This window comes from Trichoplax adhaerens, genomic scaffold (assembly GCF_000150275.1).
Source record: "Trichoplax adhaerens TRIADscaffold_7 genomic scaffold, whole genome shotgun sequence".
Taxonomy (NCBI): Eukaryota; Metazoa; Placozoa; class Uniplacotomia; order Trichoplacea; family Trichoplacidae; genus Trichoplax; species Trichoplax adhaerens.
In genome coordinates, this window is record NW_002060949.1 from 3,790,640 (window position 1) to 3,802,881 (window position 12,242).

The 12,242-nt window shown below is 33.3% G+C and overlaps 2 protein-coding genes across 2 annotated transcripts; one reads left to right on the forward strand and one right to left on the reverse strand.

The window, feature by feature from the left end:
- Positions 1 to 6,022: 6,022 nt before the first annotated feature.
- TRIADDRAFT_58214 (uncharacterized protein) lies at positions 6,023 to 7,221 on the forward strand (the record flags this gene model as incomplete). Its single annotated transcript, XM_002114059.1, has 3 exons — positions 6,023 to 6,076; positions 6,710 to 6,910; positions 7,135 to 7,221. The coding sequence occupies 3 exons, from the start codon at positions 6,023 to 6,025 to the stop codon at positions 7,219 to 7,221; spliced, it is 342 nt and encodes a 113-aa protein (XP_002114095.1).
- A 2,227-nt stretch (positions 7,222 to 9,448) lies between these two features.
- TRIADDRAFT_58215 (uncharacterized protein) lies at positions 9,449 to 12,218 on the reverse strand (the record flags this gene model as incomplete). Its single annotated transcript, XM_002114386.1, has 4 exons — positions 9,449 to 9,670; positions 9,836 to 10,042; positions 10,254 to 10,325; positions 12,045 to 12,218. The coding sequence occupies 4 exons, from the start codon at positions 12,216 to 12,218 to the stop codon at positions 9,449 to 9,451; spliced, it is 675 nt and encodes a 224-aa protein (XP_002114422.1).
- Positions 12,219 to 12,242: the final 24 nt, after the last annotated feature.

Genomic DNA, 12,242 nt, shown 5'->3' on the forward strand with positions numbered 1-12,242 from the left:
GAAATTATCACTTATAGACGACATCAAATATAGCATGAAATTCTACTCAAATAGCACCCAAACATTGGTGCAATAACTATTGATAACGTTAAAGTCATAAAATCAAGGATAAATTGATAGTATTAAGGACGTGGATGTTATTTAGATATTACTAGACTAGTCATCTAATAAACATGCATGCCGTATAGTTGCATTTCTTTCCGGATATTAGCCAAGGCTTATTCATTTTGCAAGCGTCAATATTAAAAATTTCAGGCTATAAAGCATTAATTCCCTCCGTTTTCCGCTCGATTATAGAAGAGAACACATGGAATGTAAACTGTACCTGCACTACGCATATTGAATTAAAGCACCGCTGATTTGTAATAGGAGTATGCGTAATTATTGGTGATGCTAACTTCAAAACATCCGACAATTAAAATTTTTATCTATTAAATTAAAAACTAACCATATTCTCATCACCAAATAGGCCAAAGAATCTATGATCATATGATTTTAAACAAAATGTAGTATTCACTTCTGCTAATGAAGCCACTCTTGAAACTAATATGTGTAATTTCTTTAGATATTGGTATGTTTCTAAACAATACTACCAGAAGACATATTGCCTATTCAAAGGCATCACTTCTAACCTTAAGAGTTATCGACTGTAGTCACTACGTATTTACGAATACCTTAAAGTATTATTTCGCCAGCTCGAAATTGTAAAGCCCTTTAACTATTGTTTTAAAAATATTATCGTTTAAAGGAGTAATAACTCGAAATTAATATAACAGGAAATTCAATTTCTAGGAAATTTCAATTGATTACTTGAGTTGCTTCTCCAATCAAGGCGAAAGACATGAATTATTTCTAATGTCTTGTATAAACATAATTCAAACAGAATTTTATTATTCGGTTTACAAGATTTATCTTTTTTTGGATTATATTCCATTTCCATATCTACATATTATACCTTATATATTTTAGAATAGAGTGATTCATATCTAAAATAGCAAAATTAGCTATCAGTGATAGTTGTATCGAATTATAATCATAACTATTGCAAAAGGTTAAAGCTCCTATAGTTTTAAGTCCTAAAAGTAAATACGTCTTATACAGTACGCGCTATTTGTAAACGTATATGAACAGTAATCACTATTAGGAGACTTAATAAATTTTTTTCGAGTTAGTCCATGATATTGGCCTACTTTCGTCATATTTCACTTTGTAATACGTCATTTTTTTATATATAAGCCCATGAACATATCATGAATGAGATGTCTCAATTGACTTTAGCAGTATGAAAATCTAACATAGGGAGTATGTTGGTTGTAGTACTTTGGGTAGCGTAGCATTCAATAGATATTGGAGATATGAAGAATTGGTTATTCTCCTTTATTCACCATGTTTTCACACTATTACGTTCATAACACGCGATGCGGTAAAGCATAAAGTCTCGTAGCTTAGTCTATAGTGTCGATAATTAATTAATATCATCGTATTTTGCATAGATAAGTAATGATATTTTATAGCGTAAACGGACTAGTATTGTATGATAACAAAATACTACAGTACATTAGCAGTATGTGTAATAATAAAAATATAAAATAAATGGCTACCGTGACATGTAGCTATAGCATAAATGATTCGCTTTAAAAGGGGTTTCCTTATAGAAAATAATTCATAATATCATAAAGTTATAAAGTAATAAGTGTCTTATTCTGATTACGTATTTCTGCACATAATACTCATTCAAATTAATTAACACTCTATATTCCCTCATATCATAATCTAACATTTCGAATTTAAAAGTATTAAATATCGTAATAAAAGAAATCTATCATTTGGTCATCCATTATAAAATATGGACAATTTCCTCTGATAAAAATATACTTTCCCTTACTCCGATTCAATCAATGTAGAATTTTTTTCTCTTCCGTCGATGGCTTATTCTAACCAGAATAAATTGATAGGAATAAGTAAATGGACTACGATGATTAGCAAGCATGATCGTTGAAAAATCAAACGTCAGCGGCCACTACTCATTTAAAATTTAGCCTGGACATATAGACAGCGACAGAGACATTCAATGATTTTGTTTAATTAGTACTATTGAAATTAATATCGACAGCTGTTAATGGATACTGTATATCCTTTTAATACAGTATCGATGTTATCAAACAATAGCCGCTACAAATTTCTTTTAAAAATAGTACTATTCTAATCCTCTGGCTTGTTGAATGAATAATTTATCAATATAATTTGCAACGCCAAATTGATGAAGAAAGCTAAACTAGCTATCGGTTTTAATCCATTAATAATAGATTAAGTATAATTGACACTAGTTATCAAAATATTATGACTAGACAATTAAAGTACCACCAGACTCTTTCTTTATTACCAGGTATGATTGACTTTGACATCGATAATTGAACCGCGGTAAAAAGACTTATTCATCCAATTATGATAATAGTTGTTACAAGAGAAATGCGTTCTATCGCATTAAATTGATAAACTGATGATGCAGGCATTAGAGTTTTAAGTATAGATTTTTTAGCACCTAGAATGGGATAAATTTTGTTCAATTTTATGCTTGGCCTAAATTTCAATCATTGACTTTAAATTTGGCTGCCTGCCATGAGCAAGTTGTATCTAGTAATGGCATAGTATGTCATTCTTGGATTTTTATCAACCGTTTATGGTATATTTCCGCTTAGCAATTTGAATATCTGTTCTTTAAAGGGAAATAAGGATAATTTTCAGTTGCTAATCTTGCATTATTTTAATATGACGATATTATCCATTAGAATAAAACGTCTATTCAATAGTTACTGTATGCCTATATTATCCATTTGAAGATAATAGACGTGACGTGTAAAAGTTTGGAGTATTTACCAGAAATGAAGACTAAACGTTGCTATTTATATTCTACTAGCTAATGGACTTTTGAATGCTATCATTGAGTTATTATTTGAACAGTTGTAGAATAAGTATACTTGCAATCGATCGAAATTTATCGACATAAAGAACGACAAATTTTGACATACGGATTGAAAGGACTTTTTAATGGATAACAATAAGGCTATATTTGATCAGTTGCTGAGGAATTCAAATTGATTTATTATGATACATCAAAAGTAGTGTAGCAAAATAGGATACTTGAGTGGTTATTTACAAAGTTTCTTCTTCCTGTTGACAAGATAAAATGTAATAGCTAATCGACGTATGTCTTGCCATTACAATGATATATTACAGTTATTACTTTAGTGAAGTTAGATTGTTCAATTCCTCTAAGGCTTACTCATGGTATAAGGTTATCGCTGCTTGATTGTTGATGATCGATATTTAACGGGTAGATTTACTACTGATTGTAGAAATACACTTGCAAATATATCTTGTAGATCATAGCTCGCTGCATTGCCTTCCATTTGCTTCCATATTATCAATAACATTAATTGATTCCACTACCTTAGCTGAGAGTTAAAACAACAGTCGGATTGACTAATGATGGCCGAGGTAAAAATAGAAAAGAACCTTCAAGTGATTAGTTATTGCTTAATTCAACAAATTAAGGGAAAATTTACTTTGCAGAATTTCCATAACAATCGATCAAGTTAACTAGCGTGGTCAATCAACAATAGATTATGTTGACATCTTGCATAATTTTGATATCTATGTCGCCATATTACTGGCTTAGATGTCGTCATTTGCTAGCTGATTTGATCAGGGCTATAATAAGAATGAACTAACAACAGTGGTTTTATTCGTATTAAAAAAGGAATCATTATACAATCATTTAATTATCTGTAAGTAGTAGAGTTAGTGAATTGATTAAAATATTGAGTTGTTGATGGGAAAAAGAAGACGAAAAACCACAGTTTGGGCAGTTGACCTAAATGTATGCAGAGTGATGAGCCGATAGAGAGAAAACGTGCTGAGATTATTTCGATGACCAAGGAAGCTTTTTTACATCATTTTAAAGGATAGACGGGAAAAATATAGTAATACCATTTTTTTTTGTCATTGGTGTTAGCAATTTTACCCTTTTCAAGACGTAAAAGCTTGCTATCACTCTAAAGTGCTGTTGGCAGGGAATGCCATGGAACTCCATGCTAAGCGAAGACTTGATCGTAATTTAGGCCAACTTATCCGTTATTCCATCATTCAACTTATATGTGGCATTGCTTGCCTTAGTTGTGCTATCGTTAACTTTGTATTAAATCCACAGAGTGCACCAAGTTATCAATTGATTTTGCAATGTGTCTCGGCCGGAGTGGTAAGTATTCTTGTAATGTATAGCCAATTCTTCGTAACTAGCTGGTATACTATGCATCAACGTATGAAAAACGATAATGGCGATAAAAGCCTTATTTTTGCCCGTAATAGAAAAAAAGTTCAATTATTTTCAATCTCAGACATCATTTTTGTTAATGATGCCATTGTAAAGGGAAAAAAGTAACAATTTTTCTTATGGATCAATCTTTGAAGCTGCCAATAGCTATTTTATTATTACTTTACATATCTTTTACTTGATACCTTTTCTTCTCACTAGTGAATTTTATTGTTATTGGCGACAATGTCCTTCGATAAGTATCTACGGCTATAACGTAAGCGGGTTCAGCATTGAGGATTAGATATTAATCCCATTGTAATTTAGGTCAATTCTTTTTTTTCCATTCTCATTTTATTTCACTGTACTATCGAGGAATGGCTCTTCCTTTACTATTTTTCTATTTCTATGATTAGTAAGACAGGACTAAGTGTTAACGGTCATGATGCCGCCATATCGCCTGTTAAATAGCGTATCGTAGTCTGCCTGGTTGTTCTGTAAATTCGAGCGCCTGGGGGTTTATTTCATTGTTAAATGCTACAATTTTTGAAATTTCCTTCCCAACTTTGATGCCTTTTTATTCTAAAAAATTCTTTATTACGATAATAGCCTGTAGCGTATCCTATTTTACGTTAGTTTAATCTAGTGAAATGACTAAAAGAACCAAATTATCAATCACCAAAATAATGCCGTTATCCTTTGAGAAAATATCCTTCTTTTCAATCATGGGTATGAGTACTCGCCGACGAAATCTAGAAGGGTTAACGTAGAAAGTATTCCTATTGTAAATTAAATCGATATAACCACTCTAGATTTAGGCAGGAATAACATTCTTTCCTATATTTTATGCTGTTAGAGTGATTGACGTTCGAGATTTTGCTGGGATTGTGATATCAAAGCAAGTATTTATATTCCTTTCGCACTATCATCGACCGTAAGCAGATTATTCTTTCTTTTTCGTGATCAAGTGGTCGAGGATTGATGTTAACAACAACAATAACCGATTCAGCAACTACGATATCGAATAGAAAATATATCTCGTTGTAGCGAGGGAAATTTTCTGTTTTACAGCGCTAGCCAATTTGTCTACCTTTGATTAAGCAAGGGAAACGCAAATAGGATAATACTAAAAAAATCAATAGTAGATTTACAGTCAAAACAAGTCGGTTCATTTTACTTTTATACGACAATCAATTGACAATGCATGTGTGTCCTCGATATTAATTACATTAATCTTGTTAGTGATGTTTTTATTCAGATAAATTTACTTCTGGGTTGAAAGTTGTTTAAAAATTCCAGCCCTTCGTTCTTATTTTTCTATAGGCATTGATTTGCATGCCTATTTACAATAACTAACATCGATCACCGTCGCTTACCATTTTCAACAAGGAAGTTAATTAGGACTCATTCTTTGTTTGCTATTTTTTAATCTGTGTATAATCTAATTAAATCGTACATCGTTGATGAAACACTCTTGCATATGCTTCTGACGTGTGTATCCTTACCCCTCTACCAGTAATTTGTTGAAGCAAGTTACAGCCATCTCTTGAGAAGCATCATATAAATATATGTTGAATTTTTAGTTGGAATATCGCTAGATTTAAGTACTTTAGCAACGTATAAAAAAATAATTTATCTGGTTTGACTTGAATTCAATAATATGAAAAATTTCGTTTTCATAACGATTAATAGTTAAGCGTTTCTGCTGCCATGATATTTGGAGGCTTGTATAAGAGAAGATTTATTCCGTGGATTGCGTATAGGGTAAGAATGTAGATTATGTAGAGAGAAATCAAGTTACACAATTGATTTCAGTCAAAGACTAGCTTTTAAATTTATTGTCGCCTAGTCTAGAGTAGAACTCCTGTAAAGGAGCTTGCTGCAATAAATTCAGAATAAAGTAATAGATTTAATAAAATGATAGAATTGGAAGCATCGATAAGGAGCAACTGGTACAGAATCATTAACACACTGTTAAAATACGACTTAGCCATAACTTGGTTTTACCTCTATGGTTGATGGAAAGACGAAGTTACTCTACTCTAACTACAGTGTAAACGTTTGTGTGAAAAGTAAAAGGATGGATATGATATGAAATGGCTTTACCGCTACAATTTTGATCAGTTCTTATGTAGCTATTACTGAAATAGGCTATAATAGTATAAGAGACATAAAATATCTGACTAGTGTTACTAATTAGCTGCAGCATCCAATTTAATCCATCAGTTTTCAACATTGACCAAGTCTTGCTTGCATTGTAGCTGAAAATAAAGATTTCTTTCGTAATTTTTCCAAGAGATCATTTATGATCGCAAAGGCTAATTAGCTACTCTTGGTAATATTGTAAAATAAAATTAATGAATTGACGTATTCATTTGCATTAATTCCTTCCTTTAGCCGTTAACATTTCAAATTTTGAATACTGGACTTAATATCCCACTGTGGATGACCGTAGTTATATCAGCATGGAATTATCCATACCTGTATAATCAATCGTCAAGATACGCTAATGGAGTATACTTGGGTATCGCTTTCTGCAGTGTTGTTTTATATGGATTAATTACTGGTACACTTAGGCTGAACATGGACGCTTTGAAGGTAAGCTGGACTAGAACTAATTAGTGTGTAGCAGCGAATCTTGATAGACGAATATCATGGTTAAAACATCATGGAATCATAGTTAAATGATTATTTTTTCTTTTGGACAGTGTCTAGTGTACTACCTATTATTTCTCTACGATACTAATACAAGTTAGCCTATACCTAGTGGATACTACATGAAAGTATTTATGACCTAATCACTTCTCTAAATATAAAACTAGGCAAGCATAGAAGAGTCGAAACCAGTAAATGAGAATGGAACGAAAGAAAGAAGTAGTAGAAGTTCTTATTACGATTCCAGTGTTTGATTCAAGCTTTGTTAACGTGTGAATAATTTTTGATAGAGATTAGCTGGCTTCTACCGAAACTTCAATTTTAACTAGTATGAAAATTACAATTTGTTACCGCAATAATTACCAAAAAGTTTGGACTACCTTAATGTACAGCAACTGCAATGCTATATTAGACATTTCATTTGTACTTAGTATGTATCGAAATATTATCAAATTTACAGACTCTATACCTCCTAATAAGTAATCTGAGCCTAGATGATTCCGTTCAATTTTGTATTATATACTATCAAGATACGAGAGCATGGAAATGCAATGTATGCAATTATATGCTTTATTTTATTCCTTTCGACGTTCACGCTGAAATAAGTTTAGCTAATTGGAATTTTAATTTTTGATACCGATAAAAGTTGTGTAATCAAGGTATTTGTTACTATAAGTATTTCAAATGCAATTATACTTGCTTCAATGAAATATATCAAGTTGTAATCCAGATTTATAGTTAACCATATTGTCATTTTTTTTATCCTCCTAAGCTACTGTATCTACAATTTCATTTTCGATGGTTCTGTAGTTGTATATTGGCATATATTTTTACGCCATGATGGATACAAGATATTATACTCTATGAAATCGCCCATGAACTATTCGCATTTGTCATCGTAGAATGATCACTTTGACCTTTGTGATAGGCCATCAAGGCTTTGGTTAATGAATTCATTCCAAGTGTTTTCAATTTTGCCGGTATTAAACTATTTGCGTTCAATAGCTATCCATTATGAAGAGAAAATAAAAGTATTATACATATGAAGCATATTGACCTTTAGGCAATCAAAATGGTTACACTACTTGCACTATGCCTATTCATCATTCTTTATTTATTTCTTTCACATTGGATTTTACTATTTGAGTTTATACGTACTTACTGACGTAATATCCAATGTCTGCCTTGGTCTAAGCTAATCGTAGTGAGATATTAAAAGTCTGATAGTATAGGCAACAAATTAGTATCAATGACCACCTCCGGAGACTTACAGTGGAAAACATAATTTCATAATGCTCTTATTCCAACGGCTATATGTCTGATACATTGGGCTCGTTTTTTTCAGGTATTTACTTCCATGTATTACTGCAATTATCAGTTTATACAGTCATATACAACATGGGGTTGGAGACATTTGTATTTAAAATTTTATTTGCTTCAACACCATTTATAAATAGATTCAAATTCAGAGATTAGCAGAAACCAAGAACCAGTTAAGGATACATTTTTAGACGGAAGCATTGTGATACAACACTGTCAGAAATTGAAGATATCAATAATTGGTTTAAATTATGTAGTATCATATAAATACTTACTTCCTTAGACTTGCTATGTCAGCAGTAAGAGTAGGACTATGTACAGTATTGTACTAATAAATTCATTTTAGAAGCATTAAGATATGCGGATGGAAGGTTCAATTTAGTCATACAAATACAAAATACCTTTAGTTTAGCCATTGCTAAAGCCCCTCCAAAACAAGTATAAAAGTAGGTAAAACACAACAGTTACAGGACAAGGATTAGTAGCTGATTGAAGGCAGTCACCATCCTCAGACAAATTTCTTTTAGCGACATCTGAATGTCAGTATAAATATTACACTGCATCAACGTTAGCAATAGCATGCACGATGTTTTTAATAGTTAGAGCATAAACACAACAGCTACAGGACAAGGATTACTAGTTAACTTGAGGCAGTACCATCCTCAGATAAATTTCTTGAACGAATCTGAATGTCAATATAAATATTACATTGCATCGACATTAGCTACAGCATGTACTCCTATGTTATAATAGTTAGAGCATAAGCACAAAAGTTACAGGACAAGGATTACTAGTTAACTTGAGGCAGTAACCATCCTCGGGCAAATTTCTTTTAAAGACATCTGGATGTCAACATGAATGTTGCATTGCATCCATGTTAGCTACAGCATGTACTCTTATGTTTTGATATTTAGAGCATAAACGAGTTAGAATGGAGCTTTATGGTCGAATCAACGTAGGTAAAATACAACAGTTACAGGACAAGGATTACTAGTTGAATTGAGGCAGTAACCATCCTCAGACCCATTTTTTTTAGCGACATGTGGTTGTCCATATAAATGTGATACTGCACTGCATCCACGTTAGCTACAGCATGTACTCTCGTGTTACAATATTTAGAGCATAAACGAGTTAGAATGGAGCTTTATGGTCAAATGATTATTATCTGACTAAGGCGATGCTAGTATAGTCTGGTGGGGCTGATGCGCGCTCACATTGGTGGCCATTGTTGACATCATTATATGAAGGTGGCGAAACCCTGCGAAATTGATGATTCCTTATTCTTGCATGCTCGAAACGAGTCGTTGGGGATACCGTTGTTGTGGCGGCTTGGGTAGATTGTTCAATCCTGCTCATTTGATATGACGTATTTGAAGTTGAATCCTAAATAGTGTTACAATATCTGATTCAATCCAGTTTTTGATCGAAATTATTTTATATAATTGAAGTAGGCTCCTTATTAGATATCTATTTCATTTAACAACGACATTTTCAAGTGATCCATATGTGAAACACATGGATCACTTTATTAATTAATTATTGAATTACCGGTGCACAGTGTAATGCTTTTTGCAGTATCACATTGCTGGCCCCAACGACGATAATAGCGGCAGTAGCACTCGTTAGAAACAATATATTAGCAATAAGAAGGCCAATGAAGGATCCAGGTATCGATCTAAAATTCCACGCGGTCAAAACAAGAGCCATAGCAGGCAAAGTAATTTGTGCAAGTAGTACTACTTGAAATCGTCTTGGCTGTAGGATATTTTAAGATAGCAAAAAAGTGAGTTTATGCAGTATACTTAATTGGTCTCTCCAAATTTCTAGTTATCACTACGTTGAGAATCATTAATATAACTAATGAATGAGCAGCAGAATTGCGTTAGCGCTGATCTATTAGATAACCTGGAAAATACTGCAGTTATTAACTCTACTAATAACATTATCTTCGCCGTAGCTGACATACCTCGTTCAAGAAGAAGCGCAAACGATTTCTTCCAGCAAAAGTAATCAGCATTTGCGTACTGATGATTACAATCTGAGCAAATATAAAAACAACACCGAAACTGATTAATATAAGCGTGTGTATTTAATTAGAAGAACATCGACAAGTGCCTTGTGAAATTGCAATACGAATGATAAAATAGACCAAGGCCTCCTAGGAGGTATATTTTAATTTGACAAGACGATCTAATTTCAACAGAAATTGTTTTCTACAAGGCAAGGGTATACGGTACAACCTACTGTGTCAAAACGCAATTGTGTACGTAAAAACAAGTAAACGGTGTCCAAAATGTGTCCGTTCAGTTGACTGTTGGTATGAATTGATGGCTTATCACATGTGGAAAATTGTTGGCCTAGTATTATTCATTGCTAACCCTTGGTGTATTTTATCCATTTAGAACGATTGCGTCCAAGAATGTTATGAAGGAGACTAGTTATCCTGCTTTTGCATAGATGAATTTGATTGAGGTATTGATTCGAAAAGAATACTGTAACGTGAAGTCAAGTAATATATCGTAGATTGATTAATATAGCTACAATTGAAACTATCTTCATTGTGATCGAGGAGTAAAGTAGGTTGGAGTTTTTACAACTACTTTATTCTGATCAAGCACTCTTAAGGCAATCAAACAGTGCTATTCAAGTAAAACCTCGACTAATTGTAATGAATCATCACGAGTTGGGATGATAATACTATAATTTGTAGTAGTCTGTGGAAAACCAATACTAGTATACCATGATAACAGAGCAGAATATATCAACATGACACCCGAACAATAACAACAAGAGGCGCTTGATCGTCAAGGTAAACCGGCAGATGAAAGTGCTTGAGGATACGATCGATCCATGGTCAAAGTAGCAAGACTATGGTCATCCTTACGTCGACTAACACTATTTTAATAGGATTCTACCGTAGCGGTACTACAACAGGTTGATCGATCGAAGAAGAACAGTCCGTGTTGGCAGTTTTCCACGTCGTCCATTCTCTTTCCAATACAATTTCCCTAGTCAATTTAACTACTTTATCCTGATCAAGCACTCGTACTTGTGATGAATAATCATCAATTGGGATGATAATACTATAATTTGTAGTAGTCTGTGGAAAACCAATACTAGTATACCATGATAACAGAGTAGAATATATCAATATGACACCCAAATAACAACAACAAGAGGCGCTTGATCGTCAAGGTAAACCGACAGATGAAAGTGCTTGAGGATACGATCGATCGATGGTCATCACTATGTCGACTAGTACTATTTTAATAGGATTCTACCGTAGAGGTACTACAACAGGTTGATCGATCGAAGGAGAACAGTCCGTGTTGGCAGCTTTCTACGTCGTCCACTCTATTTCTAATTCAATTTCACTCTTGAATTCAACTACTTTATCCTGATCAAGCAAGCACTAGTACTTGTAATAAATCATCATGAGTTGGGATGATAATACTATACTAGCATACCATGATAACAGAGTAGAATATATCAATATGAAAACCGAACAACAACAACAAGAGGCGCTTGATCGTCAAGGTAAACCGACAGATGAAAATGCTTGAGGATACGATCGATCGATGGTCATCACTATGTCGACTAGTACTATTTTAATAGGATTCTACCGTAGAGGTACTACAACAAGAGAACAGTCCGTGTTGGCAGTTTTCCACGTCGTCCATTCTATTTCCAATACAATTTCCCTCGTCAATTCAACACTACTTCTACAAGACTTGGACAACTCGACAATATTGCTTACCGCGACAGCAGCGATGTACTGGAAAGCGATCGTGTAATCAAATGTATAGGACAGAAAATCGCACATAATCGCACATACTAAACACGTTATTCCAAGGCTTAACATTGCGATACCATATCGAATCGATTGGCGGACGCAGTAATCAAATTGGAGAGCATTGCTACCCGAATTCATTGCAAAATGATGCGAAAAGTTGCA